The sequence below is a fragment of the Alosa pseudoharengus genome, unplaced genomic scaffold (assembly GCF_046254945.1).
Source record: "Alosa pseudoharengus isolate Yale_2024_CS ecotype anadromous, Long Island Sound unplaced genomic scaffold, YU_APseudo_1.1 YU_APseudo_1.1_scf_7, whole genome shotgun sequence".
Taxonomy (NCBI): domain Eukaryota; kingdom Metazoa; phylum Chordata; class Actinopteri; order Clupeiformes; family Clupeidae; genus Alosa; species Alosa pseudoharengus.
In genome coordinates, this window is record NW_027468859.1 from 15,000,797 (window position 1) to 15,022,924 (window position 22,128).

A 22,128-nucleotide genomic window follows, 5' to 3' on the forward strand; every position below is an offset into this window, starting at 1 on the left:
AACTGTAGCATCTATACAGGGGTTTTACTGGGTGATACAGCACAGTGACATAGGGAAATAGACAAAGACACAAACAAGACTGGCAAGAGAAACTGAAAACCGAAACGATGGATGAAATAACCTGTAGGCTACCTTGGACATTTCCTTCAGTCTTTTCTTCTTCCTTCTCTTTTGTCATTCTTTTTACTCTACTCTTGCCTTTCTTCTGAGTATATGAGTCTGTTCATTTATGTGTGTGTGAGTGTGTGTTGTGTATATTGTAATCTGTGTGTGTGTGTGTGTGTGTTCGTGTGTATATTTGGATGTGTGTGTGTGTGTGTGTGTTGTGTATATTTGGATGTGTGTGTGTGTGTGTTTGTGTGTGTGTGTGTGTGTGTGTTGTGCATATTTGGATGTGTATGTGTGTGTGTGTTTCAGCTGAGCTGTGTGCCACCCTCCCTCGTCCGGTTGAACAGCACCTCCGGTGTGTCACTGGGGTTTCTAGGCAATGGAGGATGCGCAGAATACCCTAAACACTATAGCTTCATGTCCATCCTGTTGCTCGTGGCAACCACCATGCTGGTGCAGGTGAGCCACCTGATCAAACTGGCCCTTATGCTGCTGGTTGTCGTGGCGACTGGGGCCGTCAACATCTACAGCTGGAGGAATATCTACGATGTCTATGACTTAATCCGCTACCTGGACTACAGGTACGCACTCCTGTACTGTCACAGGAGAGTGAAAGCCATTTGGATGAGAGAGGCCTTTCCAACTTAATATGTGTGTGTGTCTACTACTGTCTACTGTGGTGAAAATATTTGCATGTCTCTGTGTGTGTGTATTAAGGTGTAAATATTGAGATGATTTCTACCAACTTCATTGTTGTGAAGAGATTTATGTGTGTCTGTGCATGTGTTTGAGTAAGAGCTAGACTTCTGGATTCCTTACCAAGTACCTCAAAAGACTCCTAATAATTTTGTGTGTGTGTGTGTGTGTGTGTGTGTATGGAGGGGTGTAGATATTAAGGTGATCTTACTAACTTGATTGTGGTGAAGATGTGTGTGTTGCATGTCTGTATGTTTGCATAAGTGTCTGAGTTCAGGGTTCCTTACCAAGTACCTCATAAGATTCATCATCATTTTGTGTGTGTGTGTGTGTGCGTGTGTGTGTGTGTGTGTGTCTGTGCGTGTAGGAGTTCTAAGATGCTTTTTAAGTACTTGCATGATCAGGATTATCGTGTGTGTGTGTGTGTGTGTGTGTGCGTGTGTATGTAGGCAGTCTGTGGTGCCCTCTAAGTACTTGATGACAGTGATGATCATCATCATGATGCTGAGTCTCTACTACTTTTCCCGACACGTAAGTATCCAGAGATAACCACACTCTGACATACACACACATTAAAACACATTAAAACACATACAAACACATACAATCACATACAATCACATACACATAAACTTGACACTATACTGTTACGTAACTTACTTTAGTCAAAACAAGATGACTTTACTGGGCTATGTTGAGTGTTTTTTCGGTGTGTAGGCATGTGAGAAAGTTAGGCAGTGGGTTTCTTCATCTTGATCCTCTTTATGGGCTCTATTTTAGTGATCTGAGATGTTTGGTCAGAGACTTGGGGCTGTATTTTGGGCACCAGCGCATGGCGTAAAGTTCGTTTTTCACCCGCGCAACGTTGAATTCGGTATTTTGCACGTTTATTTTTTAAGCATTGCGCCCAGGGGTGTGGCAATTAACAACCTATGGAGGGTCCTAGCGTGTTGTCTAAAAATCGCTATCATACACCACCTAAACCTGGTCAGAAGTCAATGGCGAGATGCTATTTTAAGAGCGCATGTCAACAGACATATTGGCAGGTGCACGCACCATCCTTCTATCATTAATGAACGCATACCAGCGCACGTCCAAGTGTTGCTTTTTCCAGCCTATGTTTTCGGTGGTAACCCATTGTCAGTCAATAGTGAAAGTAACTGCATATAACTGTCTTGTCGTTGACTGACTCCTTGGTGAAGTTAGTTTCACTTTGCCAATGAGTTCAAATAATAGACGAGTGGAAATGCGTGAAGGCTATGCTAGGTTTTAGTAAAGCATGGTTTAAGAATGACTATTCCATACGGTCTCGCAAGCAGCCTCCTTCAAATGCGCCGTTGAATGCCAAAATACCGATGCATTTATTTGACATATCACACTTTGCGCCGTTAAAGGGAATGATGTCATTCTCATTGGTTTAAAATGATGTTATGCCCCAAACACACCCATATGACTGATTAAAAAACCTAGGAACACCTTGTTGCGCCATGCGCTTCACTTTTTGATAACGAAACCCCTCCCAATGTGAACTGGACATCCTACTAAATTTGAATAGACTTTTGACGAGTGACGATGCGCTTTAGAATGTCATGATAGGGCCCATAATGTTTAAAGACCTTTAAGGCGTGTCCGGTCCACAGTCGCTGATTTAACGGCTTGATTTTGTGATCAGAGGCCAGGCACCGGTGTGCCCGTGGCACGGGGGATATAGGGGATATGAGACCCGCCGTTTTGGAGAGACGGCAATCACCCCCCTCACTTTTGATAAGGAAAAAAAGCCTTACACTCTAAATAATAGCCTGTATACGCTAGGTGAAATACAACTTCTCATTAACAGCACTACTATCCACAGCCATCTAGACTGCACAATATCACTTTCGCTCTGCTAGTAACAGTTGGATATCTGAAATGTTTCATCAGTTTGTCTACTAACAACCATCATAAACTAAACCTGGCTTGCTTTCATAGACCGTCTCCTGCTCATCCCAAGGTTAGCTATTATGTTTAATAACCAACTTTTTAACCAAACCAAGTTCTAAAACATTTATTTCAGACATAATTTACAAGACACAATTAACTTACTTGAGTTATCTTGGTGCATAAATCCCTCATAGACAGTAAAAGTTAGCTTAGAATTTAGCTAGGCTATCTTACTTGTGCCTGTCACAGCTAAGACGTGAGGAGGTCTTTGAAGCTCAGGGGCGTACAACAAGGAAAAATTAAGAAAAGCATAACAACATTTTTTCAGAGAGCCAACAATGTAAGTTGTCATATATTTTATACATCCGCAGGCAATGTGAAATGCAATAGGCATCAATTTCCCCCATATGTCAGACAGCATGACAGCATGGCTAGCCTATTTTTAATGGGGAAATGATTTAGCCTAAATCGAAGAGATAGTTTCACATATTTTAATTATTTCAATGTATTTGGATATTGTTAAAATGTTGTTAATACTAATAGTTGATTATAGGGCAACGTAAGTTGCAAATCATTGTAATTGTCTGTTAATTTCCTTAAATTTACCATGTGTCCTGGCAACTTGTAAAGCCATTTTCTAACATTACATCAATAAATGTTGACTACAAACATAGTGGAGAGTGCATGTTGATTAGATAATTTGATTGATAACTTTATACTAGACAGTTTAAGTAAGCCTAACTATTTAATCATGTGTGTTTAAACAATCAATGTTATCATCTTAATATTCTGGCAAGTGTAAAATATTATAATTGTCGACAGTGGGTCAGAAGTGGTGGTCCGATATCTGGAAGCCGGATTTCACTATCTGGGTTTTAGCTCACAATTTGGTCCCCCTCACTTTGAAAATATCTCCTGCGCCCCTGTTCAAAAGGGTTGTTCTTATGTTTCCTATTCAGTCATGGGTGTGTTTTGGGATTAATATCCTTTAAACCAATGAGAGTGACTTCTTTCATTCCCTTTAAGAGCAAGCAACGCAACTTCAGACTGCATGTCTGTATTTTGACAGTTAGCGCATCTGAAGGAAGGCACTCATCTATTATTTGAAGTCATAGGCAAACTGAACTGAAACTAATTTTGTGTTCTCATTGGCAATAACAAAACAGTTCTACACTCAGTTATGTACTTTCACTATTGACTGACAAGGGGCTACAATTGAAAACATAGCCTGAAAAAACAAAACTAACCCCAATAATGTTTGAATGACTGAATAAATATCCTAAGGATATTCATCTTGAAAATGAGTCATTGCCTGGGACTCATTGCTAAGGGCTGCTTAAATCTCGTGACAGTGCATCTTCACCACTGTACCGTATATGCACTTTTCATTATAGACCAGGTTTGTCTTGGTCAGTGGTGTAATGATTTTTAGTGGGTGTATGTAGCTCCCCAGTAACGCGCAGACAAACGATGTTGAGTAAAAAACAGGGTGATCTTTATTCCATCGTCGACCATCAATCCCGTGAAAACTGACAATAAAACAACACTTATAACAGCTGCTTGCAGCAACCACATTGTATTAACACAGCAAGCTATCAGGCTAAGTTAGCTAAAACTTGTAAACATTCTCAACGTACCTCGTTGGCAGCTTGTTACCAAAAGGAGCTAAAAACAGATCTTGTATCTTGAATCTTCAACACATCTCATCACAACATATTCTACAACACATTTCTTACAAAACCAATGTAGTAACTAAACTTAAAAGTTACTGTTATTACATTTCCTTGTGGAATGCGCTTATCACGCTGCATCGCAGAACTTTTCTATCTCAGTGTCTCCCCAAAAAGGGTCCCATGGGTAGCGTATGCAAATTAGTTCCGCCCCAAGCTATTCAGAACATTATCATTAAGACATCACAATGCACACATACATACAACTGTACAATAACTGTACTGAAATTACACACCACATGAATAAAACCTAATGTGTAGGCCACAAAACATGTTAATGAACTGATGGCAGTTACAGTGTAAGATAGCTATTTCTGGATCATGTGCTTGACCAGACCTATTTTTGTAATTGACAAGCTTGTGGGCGCAATTATCAATTGAAGTGGAGTGCATGACGAAAAACTCCATCACTGAATTGGGTCTAAGATAAGAACAAGCCTTGCGTCGCACTTGGCGCCAGGTTGTGCCTAGTGTACGATATAGCCCTATATAACCTCTCCCTTTCCCGGTACCTCTCTCTCTATCTTTGTCCTCTCTCCGCTGTTTCTCTCTTATCTATCTCTGTACCTCTACCCTCTCTCTCCCCACACCGATATCCCCTCTCTCTCCCCCTCCCCTTTACCTCCACCCAATTTCTCCACATACTGTACTGTACCTCTACCTCTCTCCACTCTCTCCCTCTAACCTCATTTCTCTCATTTCACCTAACCTACTACTACACCACTACTTTGTCACTCTATCTCTCTGCCATGTCTCTTTTTTTACCCCCACCTCTCTCTCCCCACACCTCCATCCTACCCCGCCCTCCTCCGCCCCACTCCTTACCCCCACCGTCTCTCTTCCTCCATCAGGTGGAGCGTCAGACGCGCAAGCTCTTCGTGTGGCGGGTCGAGGTACGCAACCAAAAGGAGCAGGTGGCCGAGATGCGCCGCTGTAACGAGGCCCTTGTCATCAACATGCTGCCCGAGCATGTGGCCAAGCACTTCCTGGGCGCCAAAAAGAGAGACGAAGTATGTATCTGTGTGTGTGTGTGTGTGTGTGTGTGTGTGTGTGTGTGTGCTTATGCAGGAGCTGCTGTACAGAGCCCAGTGATATGGTAATATATAATTTCACCCACTTCTAACTTAGTGTGGTTGTGTGTGTGTGTGTGTGTGTGTGTGTAGGAGCTATATAGCCAGTCCTATGATGAGATTGGCGTTATGTTTGCATCCATCCCTAACTTCGCTGACTTCTACACTGAGGAGGGCATTAACAATGGGGGAATTGAGTGCTTGCGCATCCTCAATGAGATCATCTCAGATTTTGACAGTGTGAGTACTCCTGATGGCTTTAATGTAACCTGTGTGTATGCACATGTGCATAAATGTGTGTGTGTACTGTATGTATTTGGTCTGTAAATGGGTGTTTGCATGTGTGTGTGTAGGTGTGTTTGTGTGTTATGTGTGTGTGAGTGTGTGTGTGTGTGTGTGTGTGTGTGTGTGTGTGTCCTATAGTTACTGGACAGGGGAGTTATGTGTTTGTGTGCTTGTACTCATTGTGTCTGTGTGCTGATTTTGACTCTTAGTGTGTGTGTGTGTGTGTGTGTGTGTGTGTTTGTGTGTGTGTGTGTGTGTGTGTGTGTGTGTGTGTGTGTGTGTGTGTGTGTGTGTGTGTGTGTTGTGTGTGTATCCTATAGTTACTGGACAGGCCTGAGTTTTTCAGCATCACTAAGATCAAGACCATTGGCAGCACCTACATGGCAGCATCAGGAGTCACCCCAGAGAGCAACACCAACGGATACAACAAATCCAAGGTACCCCACATCACTATCACGGTAACTCACATCCCTATTAAGGTACCTTTCATCCCCATCAAGGTACCCCATTAAAGTACCCTAGGGCCCCATCAAGGTACTCTACATCACCATTAAGATATCCCACATCCCTATCAGGGTACCCCACATCCCCACATACCCCACATCCCCAAGTATTCTAGAGCCCCATCAAGAAAGTTAAAAATAACACCATAACCCTACACCAAAGCCTCACTTTACCCTTTACAACAATGTTACTCTTTAATCCAAAATGACACTATAATTTAGCATTACACTTTTCTTGAACTTTACAGAAAGATGAGCAGTCTCAGAAGGAGCGATGGCAACACCTGGCAGACTTGGCAGACTTTGCTTTGGCCATGAAGGTCACTCTTACCAACCTCAATAACCAATCCTTCAACAGCTTCATGTTACGCATCGGTTAGTTAATTTATATTTTTGTGCACACATGTGCACAGTCTGTTAGTGGTGTGTGTGTGTACTATTACGGTGTGTGTGTGAAGTGTTTTTTCCACTGTGTTTTAAGCTAATCTAAGCTAGCTGCTGTGTGTGTGTGTCCGTCCTCAGGCTTGAATAAAGGGGCAGTGTTAGCTGGTGTGATTGGAGCCCGAAAGCCACACTATGATATCTGGGGCAACACAGTAAACGTGGCTAGCAGAATGGAGTCTACTGGTGTGATGGGGAACATTCAGGTAATAAACACACAGAGAGAGAGAGAGTGAGAGAGAGAGAGAGAGAGAGAGAGAGAGAAAGAGATGCATGTATATTCTCCATAATGCACCTACAGTTCAAGCTGTTCTGAAGCTTTTTAACTGTGTACCTCTGTCTCCCCCAGGTGGTAGAGGATTGCTACGACATTCTGAAGGAGTATGGCTTCCGATTTGTGAGGCGAGGGCCCATCTTTGTGAAAGGGAAAGGAGAGCTCCTCACTTTCTTCATGAAGGGCAAAGACACCCCAACTAATGGCCTCACAACTACACTGCCACACCAAGTCCTGCACCAGTCCTGATACACACACATACACACACTAACACATAAACTCAAGCATAACATAGGCTACACATTGCATTCCCCAGATAATGATTCCTCATTACATCTGTATGTAGCATATCTAGAATGACTTCAGCAGTTCAACATCCATATTCTCTAGAGATCTCTTGAAGAGGGCATAGAAGCAGATCATTCACACAACAAATATAAACTTCCCTGTCTCTAGGCCTTTACTAAGCTCAGGTTTTGTATTATTTTAGATGTAGTAATTTCTGGAATTTGTACTGAAGTTTAAAATTGATTAAAATTTTTTAAAACAAACATTGTACACTTTGTTCTCTGTTGTCCAACGTTGCAGGTGTGTGGGTGAGGTAGACTTTGGTCCTTGGTCAACATAGGCTACTGTTGCCTCTAATCTGAAACCACACAATCTCAATGTCTGTATGCAAAGTAAATAGCTCTCTTCGAGGCACACTCAGAAGAAAGGGGTATCTCCAGCAGTCACATTATTTGACTGGTCTCACTGGCATTATTAGGCAATCTTATCAGCAATCATCTCTGAGGCCTGCCACATGCATAGGCCTCAGAACACAGTTCAAGGATCATCATCGGGTCTTCTTGTCAAACGGATTTTTCATGTTGTTTAGGAAGGTATAAAAGATTGTATTTTGTAGCACTTCTGGATGTATTCAGCTGTTATTGTTGAATTGTGTGTTGAATTGAATTTGTTTTCTCTCTGAAAAAGTGGTCGTTACACGCCACCTAGTGGTGATAGCAGCCTACTTACCCGGAAGAAGGATACTGTAGGAATTTCCGGTGACGTCAGCGCGTCTGGACGCCATTAGGGCTGCAGCTGTTAGGAGGAACAACAACAGAACAGGAGAGACAGGCAAGCCTAGTGGAGACTGAGCGCCTTCCAGCAGGGCGACGAGCGCTGGATCCCGGGAGCGTACATCTCCTTTCCCATCCCCGGGCTTCACTGGCGTCTAACCACGGCCGCTCTTGGTGAGGAAACTCTGGCCTCCGCTTCCTCCTCCTCCGACTCGGACACCGGCGGAGCGTCGCCGCCCCCGCGGAAGAAACACCGAGCCTCGGCGGCGGAGGGAGCAGGAGAGCCCGGGGCTTCAACTGGGACAGTGGGCCTTTCTGCAGTTGTTTTAGGACTCTCATCGACGACACATCCTCAGGCATCCTCTGCCATTTACTTTAACAGAAACATCGTCAGTAATCTCGGCACAAACATGCAGTCCAACGGATCAGGACAGGGACAGGAATCGGACCTTTCCTGCTTGAACAACGCACAGAACGGAGAGTCCTCCTCGGCCGGAGGAGCTCACTCCAACGGGCTTATTTCCAGCACAAACAACGGGAACAGCGGCGGTACCAATAACGTAGCTGCGACAGGACCGGGTGGTAGCTCCACAGCATCGGGTTCGGACGTGGGCTCCATTAAGAAAAAGAAACGTCTAACACAGTCCGAGGAAGATGTGATCAGACTAATAGGGCAACATCTACACGGGTTAGGGCTCAAGTAAGTGAACTGTCATCACAAAATAACACTAAACCTATCAGACAAGTAGTGTCATGTGTGTATATATAACGTAATATAAATATATGTTGTTGTTGATTATTGGCATGCTGACAGGACGGTGACAATTGTTGTTTCTCTGCTGCGTGTGACAGCGGAATGGGGGAGGGGGCAGCTCTGGCTGCTGGCTGAAGGAAGGGAAGATGGGGTCCATCTTGCACAATACAGAGCTAACTTAGCTAGCAGGCTAACGAAGCAGTCTCGATCCTTGCAAACAAACGCAACACCTCAAAATGTCCTATAACAAGCTCAAGACTAAAGTACACGTCGGGCCACACAGCTGGGACAAGCTGTCTTCAAAATTAAAGATGGCTTTGCTTTGCTAGCTAGATTGATAGGTTATTACATCACCTACCTAGCGAGTTAGCTTCGCTGGAATCCATATTTAAATGAAGGTTATAAAGACTATAAATCACAGATTGCTGTCACAACCCATTTTGAAACATAACCTGATGTAGTTTTGTGTTGTGCCGTGCACAGACAAATGGTGACAGTGCGCCATGTTCAAAGCACTGCGGGGGTTAACAAATGGCGCAGAAAAGCGTAGAAAAGGGAAACGATGTGTGGTTGTTTTGGTTTTTTTCTCCCATGACAAGGGTTGCTTTTGTTTGAGCTTCGATGCAGTGGAACTCGATCAACCTTGCAGCATGACGGACATTTCAACGGTGACTGTAAGCCAGCGACTCTCGGGCTGTTAGGCTTTTGGTGTCGTGCCTAATTCCCTGTCCGGTCCCTCGCTTCATTTGGGCCTTTTAGGGGTTCTGGACCGAGTCCCGGTGGCTTCTGCTGTTTTAAAGTCACACTAACATAGACACACACACTTCAGTGCCCAGAAACATACTCGTTGCACTACTCGACACCACTGTATGCGACAGGTTTTTAATCATAACAGGAGTAAAATATTTAATACACATCCCAACCCCCAAGGGTCTCGTGCGTTTATACGGTTTCATGCAGCACGCTAAGCCAGCTGTTTCACATTACCGACAGCGTGAGGGTGAAACTAATTATAGCTGGTGTCTGCATTCGGTATTTCGGGCTTGCCTCCGCGAGGTCCGGCACCGATCCGGTGCTGGCGTGATGATGGTGATGCACAAGGATCGCAAGACCTAGAGGCAGCACGACGTTGTCTCGTCAGAGGAAAACGTTCTGCGCCACTCTTTTCTCCCATACCTGACGATGATGTCATTGTGCTGGGGTGCCCCCCCTCCCCAAATTGCAGGACATGAGTGAGTGTGTGTGTGGAGAGGGGGTGATGGTGTCTGCGTACATGCTGCAGTGAAGAGGTATCTGTGTTATTAACACATTACTGAACTACTGTCTCTTCCTGTCTTTCCTCCCTCTCACTGTCTGTGCTCATCTCTCTGGCTTCCTCTCTAATCCCCCTCCCCCTCCCGTCTACCACCTATGAATTTGTGTCTTTTCCTCTGTCCATGTCTTTCTCTCCATCCCTGCTGCTTTCCTCCCTCCTCTCCATTCCCCTTTCGCTCTCCCCTGTGCCCCCCCGTTTCCCCCCTCTCTGTCTTTCTCTTTTGTATGCCTCTGCAGTCAGACGGTGGACTTGTTGATGCAAGAGTCGGGCTGCAGACTGGAGCACCCATCTGCTACAAAGTTCCGCAACCACATCATGGAGGGAGAGTGGGATAAGGTGTGTGTGTGTGTGTTTTTTTTGTCTCTGTCTTTCTGGCTGTGTGTCATTGTATGTGGCTGTCCATATTTGTGTGTTTGTGTGCACATGAATATGGCTGTTATGTTTAGAGGGGATTGTGTGTGTGTGCGCGCGCGCGCGCATCTGCTTCATAGGATAGAAGACTGGCTGTGTGTGCTCATGTGTGTTAGATCATCTATGGATTGCATCTTGGATGGTGTTTGTGTGTCTGTCTGTCTATGGTTTGAGGCTGTGTATGTGTGTTTGGAGTGGAAAGAGGATAAACATGTGTTTCCCATTATATCAGGGTTTAGGTGTCTAAATTTGTGTTTTCAACTACTTTTGTATGTGTGTCTGTTTATTTGTGTAAATAATTATGGATTATTTACTAGTTGAGGGGTGTGGTGAGGGTAAAGGTTAGTTCAGAGATGTCCTGTTTTCCCCATGCAGGGTTTTAGCCATAACTTACCTGAAACTATAAAGCTACTGTAGATAGGGTGAATAGGTTGATTGTGGATGTCCATAATGAAGGCACATTATGCACATCCTCTAATTAAGGGAGAGCTAGCTATGTTTACCCTGGCAACACTTAGCACTTGGACCAGGTCTCAACCCAGGTTGATGTAATGTCTGGAAGGGTAAACCCATGTTGTCTAACTCTTTGTGTGAGACAAGGGTCCATTTCAAAGTGAATAGCTTCACTTGGGTGGCTAACAACCCCACACCCAGCCTGTCTGATAATTGTTATGCAAAGAGTTTGTGAGTGACCCATCCTATCTGAATTGTCAAGACCCGGGATTAAGCTGTGTAAACTGACTTTGAATTGACAAATGAAGGGTTGAACATTAGTCAAAAAACTACGTCTCGACCCTGGTCATTGGTTTGAAAGTGTCAAAAATTGATGCAATCACAAGCATGACAAAGGTGATAGATTTGTCACTAGTTTTAGTTGACTTCTATCTACAGACAGCCATGAGCAATCACATCTTGACTAGTAAGGTTGCTAATGCCAATGGCAGCGAATGCTCTGATTGATGTTGCTTAGCTTACTTCAATAGTTGGCACTCATCTTCTTATTGCATGTTATGATAAAGTAAGGATAATTCTTGAGATTATCATTGTAAGGATTTGTCATGACCCTGAGCGCAAAATCAGATTAGTAGATATCGGACTACCAGTGGCTTGCCGTTGGACCACCATCACCTTTAATTCAACTTGTTGTGAATATTAGGAAGAACCATAAAATGTTATTAAAATGAAGGAAAATGTATGACTGAATAAATAAACAAAGTGTTTGGGGCACAATAGGCAACAGTGGGGCGTTTGTCGTAAACCCGCCAGTGGACCGCCGGAAAACTGACGAGCGAAACGCCAGCTGACCACCAGATCTGCCCCAGTGGGCCAAAAGTGGTCACCAGCCTCTTGCTATCTGAGGAATTCATGGTTTCATAACTATTGTTTAGTTTTAAATAGAGGGCTTTTAGTTTGTTTTGTTTTACAAGAAATTATGCTAAAAATATGGAAATTGGTTGTTGCAACTTAAAATTCAATGTTCTACTATGGTTTCATAATCATAATTATTGTCCTGCTGTAGCTGGCAAAAACAGCTACATACATCTGGACTAAGCTATATGTTTGTCCCACAATCTATGTTTTATTACTGGTTAACTTTTATGGCAACAACACATTGAGAACATCACTGCCCCTTGAATCATAGGAAGCCAAAACAAATGGTTTGTGTGAATCTTTTTAATCAAAGGTTGCATGGGTAAATTCTTGGAGAACAGAGCAGGAATTTGCATTGGTCTTTGCTGAGAATAATGACATGGCTTTTCTACTCTGGAGTCAGACTTGCCATCTTAATATTGGCAGCTTTGCTATTGATATCTTCAGTGGAGCAGACCCAGACCAAAGTGAACATAATGAATGTTGGCTTAGCAGAGCCTGGCCGAGGTCTGATGCCAATTCAGGCCTCAGGCAAGCAGGCAATTTGGAAGGCAGCGAGGACTGGAGCAACATCACACTTTTTAGCCCAATAAAAATAGGATGATCAGAGATGCAATTTAAAATAAGAATTCAGCTGCAATAGGTAACCCTAGTTTGTTCATTAGCATCTAGAAAGTGTGTGTGTGTGTGTGTGTGTGTGTGTGTGTGTGTGTTACTCTGTCATGTGGATATGTTGGGAGAAACTGCTGGACAGTGATTTTGTCTCTTCTGCCAAGCTCTTTGTGGATATGTGGTGTGTGTTGCTGTGAGCAAAGTGTGTGTGTGTGTAATACTGAACTCTCTTTTGTCTGTCCTCTGCTCTTTGTTACACAGGCTGAAAATGATCTGAATGAGCTGAAAGCATTGATGCACTCACCCAACGCCATTGTGGTAAGTGTTCACATGCACATGCACACACAGGAAGCAGTTTGTGGAACTGGTGTGTGTTTGTCACTGGAACCGTTCACTGTTTCGGTTTTGGAATGATTTTTCTCGTATGCCCTAAATTGTTAGAGAGAATTCTTTTTGTACATATCTGATGGACATTCTCAAACAAACACACACACACACACACACACACACAAAGCCCTTTCAGACATACGTGTAAGACCGGAGGTGGCGGATGTTAAACGGTGGGGCCGTATATCATAAACGGTCATATGGAAGTCCAAACTTAGCCGGTTGTTCTACTACTCCCCCCCCCCCCTAGTATTTCCTCCGGACATTATGTAAATGTGCTGTGTCTGAACGAAGCGTAGAACATGCGGTTAAAAATCATAGTGAGAGTGCGTGTCGGTGAAGTTTCTTTCGTGCGTCCATGTGGTTAAATCTGACTTAAATGCCAGTGTTATGATGGAGTGGCATAGTGCTGTCCAGAAAATCTCCGACCTGGAAAGATACTGACATCACGGAGCTACTGTCCATGAGGGCAGACCGCATTGTGATAGAACACATGAAGGGAATGGCAAGAGACACGTTCATGTAGCCTACAACTGCATCGCAAGGCCAAAGGAATTCAAAAGACCAAATCATCATAAGCAGAAGGCGCTGAAAAGGCAGTAGCCTACAGCGACGTCGTTGACGACAATAACAGGAGTATTTAATAAATTGTTAGCCAACACGGTCGGTTTTCTGTTCATTGATAGCCTTCTCATGACCTCACTGCTGAGCTCGCTGATATTTGTTGAGCATAAATATGCCTAGAGAAAATGAAAACGAAGAAAACCCAACTACGTAAATGCAATAGATACATGGGGAGAGGATGCTTTTGGAAAAATAAACCATGAAAAAACGAACCACTTCACTGGAGTTAGCCTACTGAATTGGCTGGTACCATAAAGTTTGTGCATGCTCTCTCCAACGCAAACCAGATTTGGGGTTCCATAGCCAAGTAATTCTGCTACATAACGTTGAAAACAGATAAATGTGTTTATTCGAAGCACACATACACATACTGTAGGTCAATTTCAAGTGTGCACTTACGTGACTACTTCAAGTATTAGCCTACACAATAGAGTTTTCTTCTTTAGCCTACATAATGCATACACTTAGTAAACAAACAGCAGCTGTGACAGCGGCCGCATATATTCTGCGTCATATCTCGCCTCTTGTGAACTCTTCAAGCCCCCACCCCTCACTCGACAACCACATGGAGATTCCTTAATGTGCGTGTATGTCGTTCACACATAGGTCAGTATAAGGTCCGCAGGTTAGCATCATATCTGAATCATCCGAAGGGTAGGACCTCCGTTTGACAAACCTCTGCATACTGTATACTCCGGATGTTATATCTGAAAGCCCTAACACACACACACACAGTTAATTTCCTCTCAACCAAGGAATGTAATGCAGACTGAGCAATGTATTGTATGTGTATACACACACACACACACACACAGACACAGAGAGAGAAACTCTGCTTGTGTAAACCCCAGCTTCAAGGCCTGATAGAACTTGCTGTCATTGAAATATTCTCAGAAAGCTTGTCAGCCAGTGCTGCTGACTTCAGTCATGGACAGATGGGAACTAGATGACATGTTGAACACTGTGTGTGTGTGTGTGTGTGTGTTTGGGGGGGATGGGGTGTCAGGATTGAGATTCCCCTGATGTAGGTCATTGGTTAGAACTAGGGTTAACCTCTAGGCTTAGGATTAACCTTTCCCCTAGCTGCTCTGCTCCACAGGGCTGCTTAGAGGGCTGATTGAAGGCTACAGAGGCCGAACACATGCGCTGGGTTTTTTTTTGGGGGTGGGTTCATGGGGACCCAGAGCACGGGCCATGGGGTGTTTTTTTCTCACCTTTATCTGCAGGTTACTGACCTGTTGTGTGTTGTGGACAGAGGCCGGGTCTCCAGTGGTGGGGATGGTGTTGTGGTATTGGTGCTTTAGCCAGTATGCAGGAGGATCGCTAGATGTTTAGCATGCCATGTAAGAAGCACACTGCTAGAGTTAGATATTGTAGCGGTTGTAAGTGAAACACAGCAAACGGGAAGCATGGGGGTGGCCCTTAGAACTGTGGTGCTACAGAACCACAATGTGGCTTCAAGAACAGTAGTCGTGCAATCCTAAGAACCACAGTGTTGTCCAAAAAAAGTGTCAAGTGTTGAAAAGGGTGTCTCTCTGTAATGGTTTGTGTGGCTATTAGGCACGTTGGGAGTGTGGTGACTGTTTTAGGCCTCGTACATTTATTAGTACGGTGAGGATGTTGAAAGCATACTGTGGGTTAGAGGCTTTTAAAACCATAGGATGGCTGGTAGAAGCGTAGTATGCTATTTATCACTCTGGTGATGATCGAACCATAGTATGACTGAAAGAAGCATAGTATACTGTTTTCAAGGTGGTGAGGATGTCTGAGGTAATTTAGAAGTGTTTGGGGGATATTGAAGCCATGTTGTTGTCATAATTTCAGGGTGCTGTTTTCTGGCATGTGTAGTGGTATGCATATGTTCTTGTGTTCTGTGGTGTGAGTATACTCAGTCCTGGCACAAATTTGGATTTGTGTGTGTGTGTGTGTGTGTGTGTGTGTGCACGTGTGTGTGTGTGTGTGTGTCTGTCTGGTCATCGTTGCCTGGGCTGGCCGTAGGGTGGGTCAAACCTGACAGACTCAGATAAGACATTGCCACAAGCCACTGGTACAATCGGTCCTCCCAGAGCAGTGCTGGACGGAGCTGATGTACACACACACACGCTCAGCCCTGCCCTGCCCAGCTGAGCCTTAAAAATGCAGTCTGCCTTTCTGCCAAAGGTTGCTGATTTCTTAGCTCAACAGCAGCCAATCGGATTCCACTCCTCCCATCATTACTCCTGAAGCTGCATGTTGATTGGCTCGATTTCTGTATGTCTCAGTCATACTACTTTGTATCCTATTTGCACAGCCAGGACTGTGTACTAACTCGAGAACAGATAAGGTCCTTTGATGAGAAGTTCACTGAATCCGTCCAGAAGTCTAAGAGTAGTTGACCAACCTTTGAGTGGACACAGCAGACTGCACGACACCACACGACACTGTCTGGTCAGGTCTGGTCAGGTGTTAAGAAAGCTGCTTCACTGGTGGTGTTATCAGTCTCACTATTGTTGGCTGATCTGATTCAAGTCATCCCCCTCTCCCCCCTCCCCCCCTCCTCAGCGGATGAAGTTCCTGCTCCTACAGCAGAAGTATCTGGAGTTCCTTGAGGACGGGAAGGTTCTGGAAGCTCTGCAGGTGCTGAGAGGCGAGCTCACACCCCTCAAGTACAACACAGACCGCATCCACGTCCTCAGCGGGTACGGCCAGCCAGTCAGATTAATCAGTCACCCTCACTGATCATCAATAACCCTCAAACTAGCCTGGAAGCAACCTGAGACAGGCCTATCTGATCACCTGTCATTTATAATCAGTAACCCTTGATCAGTCGAGCAACAACTACATCTACATTTGTTTTGCAGGCCAGCTGATGTGATTGGCTGCCTATATGTCATTCACATACAGTAGTTTTAGTGGTTGGTCGATCTGATTGGCTGCCTTTGTATGATTGACAGGTACTTGATGTGCAGTCACGCAGAGGACCTGAGAGCCAAAGCAGAGTGGGAGGGCAAAGGAGCCGCGTCACGCTGCCGACTACTGGACAAGCTGCAAAGTAAACACACACGTACACACATTCCGTAATTTACCAACTATTAGCCGCGGCTTATACATTGATTTTGCAAAATTTCTTCAGCTATGAAGTTAATACACGGGGGGCAGTTAATATGTATTAATATGGTTTTGTTTCTTTTAACTTGCATAAAACACTGTCCTGCGGCTTATAGACAATGCGGCTAATACACAGGACATTACTGTACCACATTGGTGACAACTGGACAAGTTGCGAGTAAAGACACATACTGTCACACATCGCACTGCTAACAACAGAGTGGTATACTCCAGAACAAGATAAGTAGCATGTTGAGTCTAAAGCCCAAAGTGCGTTCAAATTCAGCAAGCCATTCATCTCACTTTGCAGTCTACACCCCTGGACAAGCTGCAGAGGGCATACACACACACACACACACTCACACACAGATTCACATGCATAGACACACTTCTGCAGCCTCATCCAATTGTGCATATTCTTTTTAAGTTTCACACTGAATCTCACAGAAAATATGTATGTTCACTTGACGTGTGTGTGTGTGTGTGTGTGTGTGTGTGTGTGTGTGTGTGTGTGTGTGTGTGTGTGTGTGTGTGTGTGTGTGTGTGTGTGTGTGTGTGTGTGTGTGTGTGTGTGTGTGTGTGTGTGTGTGTAGCGTTCCTGCCCCCCTCAGTGATGTTGCCCCCACGGCGGCTGCAGACTCTCCTCCGTCAGGCGGTGGAGCAGCAGCGAGATCGCTGCCTCTACCACAACACCCGTCTAGACAGCAGTCTGGACTCCGTCTCTCTGCTGCTGGACCACGTCTGCAGCAGGTCAGCCCAACACACACGGTGTGATTTTAATAATTTGCTCGCGCGCACACACACACACACACACCTTGCGTCTTCTGCTTTTGCCTCACAAAAATAAACACAAGGCATGTTGCAACAGTCTAACTTTTCCCTAGTCACAGCATGGCGTAGAGAAAGGACAGAGCGAATGCCTGGGGCAGAAAAAAAGCATCTCGTGTGGACAGGACAGTGCCTAATCTTTTCCTCTTCAGCCTACTGTGGCTTCACTCATGAGTGATGCTCTGTCTGCTGCTGCTGTTATTGCCTCATTTACTACACTGGTGTGAGCAAAAGCCTATGGAGAAAAATGTTCTCCATGGTCCCATTAAACTAACACACTCTCTCTCTCTCTCTCTTTTTCTTGTGTGTGTATTACAGGAAGCAGTTCCCATGTTACACACAGCAGATCCTGACAGAACACTGTAACGAAGTTTGGTTCTGCAAGTTCTCCAATGACGGAACCAAACTGGCTACTGGTTCTAAAGACACCACTGTTATCATATGGGAGGTGGAACCGGTGAGGGACACAAGCATACACAGACAAAGTTCTTGTACTGATATACACTCACTCCCCATCACTCACGGTTCAAATGCCCTTTTTCATTGTAAAGTCTGGTAGTGGTAAGGCCCCACTCCAGTGATTGTAAATCCCCTCTCTGATAGGCCAGTATTGGTAACAGCCTTCTCTCTGATAGGCCAGTATTGGTAACAGCCCTCTCTCTTATAGGCCAGTATTGGTAACAGCTCTCTCTCTGATAGGCCAGTATTGGTAACAGCTCTCTCTCTGATAGGCCAGTATTGGTAACAGCTCTCTCTCTGATAGCACACGCAGCAGCTGAAGCTGTTGAAGACTCTGGAAGGACACGCCTACGGGGTGTCGTACCTGGCTTGGAGTCCGGATGATGCCTACCTGGTCGCCTGCGGACCTGACGACTGCTCTGAACTCTGGCTCTGGAATGTACAGGTATACACACACACACACACACACACACTTGTGCACACAAACACACGCACATCTGTGTCTCTTCAATGCCCTCCACATCATCCAGCATGTTTATCTAATGCAACACCTTGTGTGGCCGTTATCCTTTACATATTACATGTGGGGTCAATGTACTAAATTGGCAGTTATAACAGGCGAATGATGACACTGACCCTATTTTAAGAGAGAGAACAGAGCCGCCTAATAGACTTTTTGTCTGTGTGACTTAAGTTTGTGTGGGATTGGAAGTGTGCATGTTGCATGTGTATTTAATGTTATGTGTCTCCCCCTGGTGGCAGACTGGAGAGTTGCGCACTAAGATGACCCAGTCCCACGAGGACAGCCTGACCAGCGTGGCCTGGAACCCTGATGGCAAGCGCTTTGTCACGGGGGGACAGAGGGGACAGTTCTACCAGTGTGTAAGTTCACCTGCGTTTGTGTGTGTGCTTTTTTCTACTACAAAACAGAAGTTTGCTCTGCTCAGGGGGGTGCAAGTGGATGCAGGGTTTCTCTGCTCTACAATGTGTATGTGTGGTTGTGTTTGTGCAGAAGTTGTGTTTCACCTCTCACCTCTCGTGTTTGTGTGTGTATGTGTGTGTGTTTGTGTGGGCATGCTAGAGATTTCGTCAACTAGTTGACTAGATGGTGCTGCTGTCATGGACAAAATGGCTAAAAGCTAAATGGAATAGGCACTCTTATGTATGGGAGTACATTGCCTGAAATTAGACCGGTTCCACAATGACATGTGGGTTGTGTACAGCTGTATTAAAGTACAGTAAGAACACATCTACTATGGATAACCATCTAAAAGTTGAAACACCTGCTGCAAACAGCTGCACTAGCAGTATCGTTAGCACCTGCACTTTACCGGTTACATAACTACTAGTCGATAACTATTATGAAAAATGTGTCAACTAGTCAAAATCAGTAGTCGTGAAACCCCTAGCTCATTCATGTGTGCTTGCATGTGCATGTAGGAGAATTTTTGGGAGGGAGTCCATGTGTAGTGTCTCACCTCTCTAACGTGTGTGTGTGTGTGTGTGTGTGTAGGATCTGGACGGCAATCTTTTGGATTCGTGGGAGGGTGTCCGTGTGCAGTGTCTCTGGTGTTTGGGGGACGGTAAAACCGTCCTGGCCTCGGACACACACCAGCGAATCCGTGGATACAACTTTGAGGACCTCACTGACAGAAACATGTGAGATTCCGTGTGTGTGTGTGTGTGTCTGTGCTGCGCTGCATGTATTCTTTGGGAAAAATGCAAAAAACTGTCAAAAAAGAGCTATTCTGACTTAGTGTGTGTGTGTGTGTGTGTTGCAGAGTCCAAGAGGATCACCCTATCATGTCGTTCACTGTGTCTAGAAATGGAAGGTTAGCGCTTTTAAACGTAGCAACTCAGGTGAGCACTAAATGATTCTGAACTGTCTGTGTCTTTGTCAGTGTAGTTTTGTTTATGTGATCTCCTAGGATGTGCATGTCAGGGAGCAACCTGATTGTGTGGTGATGTGTTTTTAACCGTGTGTGTGTGTGTATAGGGTGTGCATCTCTGGGACCTGCATGACCGTGTGTTGGTGAGGAAGTACCAGGGAGTGACTCAGGGCTTCTACACCATACACTCCTGCTTCGGAGGACACAACGAGGACTTCATAGCAAGCGGCAGTGAAGGTACACACACACACACACACACACACACACACACACAGACACACACACAGATAAAAACACCTATTCAGACCTTTCAGACCACACACTCTCATTCCTTCTCTCGTTGCCATATGCACACTCACTCGCCTCTGTGTCTTAGACCATAAAGTGTATATCTGGCACCGGCGTGGTGAGCTGCCCATCGCTGAGCTCACCGGACACACTCGCACCGTCAACTGCGTCAGCTGGAACCCCACACACCCCGGCCTTTTGGCCAGCGCCTCTGATGACGGAACTGTGCGCATCTGGGGCCCAGCGCCTTTCCAGGACGGGCAGGAGCTTGACAGTCTCCACGGTAATCACACACACACACACACACACACACACACACACACACACTCACACACAGTGACAAGTTCATTATAAGTTTGTTTGCATTTATATGTGGCTGTGAGACCAACAGACTTGGGAAGATATAATTGGTTCTCATATCTCCTTTTGTCTCTCTCTTTCTTTCTTTCTTTCTTTCTTTCTTTCTTTCTTTCTTTCTTTTCCTTCTTCCTTCTTTCTCTCTCACTTCTTTCCTCTCCTTTGCTCCACAGAAAGCTGCAGTGGTATGGATAGTTGATGTTGACTGCTCTCGTTTGAATCCAAACCCGAGACAAACAAAAACAATCAGAATGGAACCGAGGCAAGATTCTCCACATCACCATAGCAACTTAGGAGCTGGGCGGCTGGAGGAGGTGGAGCCTGGAGGTGTCACTCTCTCCAAGGGGGAGGAGCTTTGGGCCTGAGAAAGTTCCCTTGACTACTCCTGTCAGTCACATACAGACACACAAACACACCCCACATCTTGACATGCAATATGTACACACACATACACACGCCGCAGGGAGCTAGAAGATTGTGTGTGTGTGTGTGTGTGTGTGTGTGTGTGTGTGTGTGTGTGTGTTTGTTTGTGTGGGATCGCTTTGGTGAGAAGTCAGCTAACCCTTGAGGTCTGAGGGTCCGAACCCCCCTCCTTTCACTTGGGGTTCAACTGCACAAACCTGCTTCCATTTGTTTGTGTGAGCGTGAGAGAGTGAGTGAGACAGTGAGGTTGTGGTGAAGTGTGTTTGTGATGGTGAGACTATTGAAGTGTGTGAGTGTTGATGTGTGTGTATATTCTTCCTTTTCGTACCAGCGTGTGTGTGTGTTGTGTGTTGTGTGTGTGTGTGTGTGTGTGTGTGTGTGTGTGTGTGTGTGTGTGTGTGTGTGTGTGTGTGTGTGTGTGTGTGTGTGTGTGTGTGTGTGTGTGTGTGTGTGTGTGTGTGTGTGTGTGTGTGTGTGTGTGTGTGTGTGTGTGTGTGTGTGTGTGTGTGTGTGTGTGTGTGTGGCTGTGGCTGTGGCTGTGGCTGTGGCTGAAAATGAGCTGTAATGATTTTATAGCTGTAGCTTTCGGGAGGCGCCCTCTCACAACCTTCACCCTACACCACCACACCAAGAAACAACCACACTGCCCGGCAGTTATGACATAAAACACGCAGGCACACACACACACAGATGTTGTTGGATGGCTGTGCAGGTGCTCTGAAGCCCCTCTCCTCCATGTGAATCCCACACCTCCTCCAGGCTCCTCCCTCTGGTTCAGTGTTCTGGACTGACTGACGTTCGTGTTTAAAGACTTTCTGTCGGTTTTTATGAGAATTTTGTTACTTTTATTTTAGTTTCTTTTTTTTTCTTCACATGATATCTTTTTTTTTTTTTATTTTGGTTGACCTCCTGTATTATCCTATTAAAATATAACCAGCCAATGACCACACTGATTTCTCATCTTTTCATTATTATAGTTTGAATGCATTTTCGTGTTTTGTTGTTACAGCAGGTCTTTTCCTTTTTACGGTTCTCTGACACGTCAATTAGTGGGGAGTCATATGACTCTAAGGTACAAGACGTACATCTGATGTGAGAAGACTGATGAGTTAAAAAGGAGCAGGAAGTCCATATGCCCCAGTCACATGTGCCATATTGCCCCAAACACCCCCCCAACCTTTGCCTAGAGTCCATGTCAGTCTTTGCTCTCTGTGGATCTCAAATCCATCCATCAC

At 45.0% G+C, this 22,128-nt stretch overlaps 2 protein-coding genes across 3 annotated transcripts in view; both read left to right on the forward strand.

Moving 5' to 3' along the window:
* The window catches only part of LOC143110071 (adenylate cyclase type 3-like), a 20,152-nt gene extending 12,702 nt beyond the window's left edge, over positions 1 to 7,450 (forward strand). The window contains exons 12-19 of the mRNA XM_076272900.1: positions 418 to 693; positions 1,258 to 1,335; positions 5,306 to 5,464; positions 5,618 to 5,764; positions 6,130 to 6,246; positions 6,561 to 6,687; positions 6,835 to 6,959; positions 7,103 to 7,450. Of these exons, the coding sequence (XP_076129015.1) occupies positions 418 to 693; positions 1,258 to 1,335; positions 5,306 to 5,464; positions 5,618 to 5,764; positions 6,130 to 6,246; positions 6,561 to 6,687; positions 6,835 to 6,959; positions 7,103 to 7,276 (1,203 nt within the window). The 3' untranslated portion in view covers positions 7,277 to 7,450. The remainder of the gene's footprint in view (positions 1 to 417; positions 694 to 1,257; positions 1,336 to 5,305; positions 5,465 to 5,617; positions 5,765 to 6,129; positions 6,247 to 6,560; positions 6,688 to 6,834; positions 6,960 to 7,102) is intronic.
* A 711-nt stretch (positions 7,451 to 8,161) lies between these two features.
* On the forward strand, positions 8,162 to 21,842 carry LOC143110074 (WD repeat-containing protein 26). Of its 2 annotated transcripts, none has more exons than XM_076272901.1 (14): positions 8,162 to 8,788; positions 10,394 to 10,493; positions 12,813 to 12,869; positions 16,104 to 16,240; positions 16,496 to 16,593; positions 17,243 to 17,417; positions 17,796 to 17,934; positions 18,241 to 18,381; positions 18,699 to 18,818; positions 19,450 to 19,595; positions 19,718 to 19,796; positions 19,933 to 20,062; positions 20,202 to 20,396; positions 20,644 to 21,842. In XM_076272901.1, the coding sequence occupies exons 1-14, from the start codon at positions 8,499 to 8,501 to the stop codon at positions 20,667 to 20,669; spliced, it is 1,833 nt and encodes a 610-aa protein (XP_076129016.1). In that variant the 5' UTR covers positions 8,162 to 8,498; the 3' UTR covers positions 20,670 to 21,842. The 2 variants fall into 2 exon arrangements, with proteins under 2 accessions (XP_076129016.1, XP_076129017.1); XM_076272902.1 differs by having other exon boundaries at positions 17,243 to 17,399.
* The last annotated feature ends 286 nt before the right edge of the window (positions 21,843 to 22,128 follow it).

What these genes read in the sequence shown, in the direction of transcription:
- LOC143110074 (XM_076272901.1), top strand. Translation starts at nt 8,499, where the DNA reads ATGCAGTCCAACGGATCAGGACAGGGACAGGAATCGGACCTTTCCTGC. An exon ending in TCTGGCTCTGGAATGTACAG is followed by an intron (nt 18,382 to 18,698) that starts GTATACACACAC and finishes CCCTGGTGGCAG; the next exon opens with ACTGGAGAGTTGCGCACTAA. An exon ending in GGGGACAGTTCTACCAGTGT is followed by an intron (nt 18,819 to 19,449) that starts GTAAGTTCACCT and finishes GTGTGTGTGTAG; the next exon opens with GATCTGGACGGCAATCTTTT.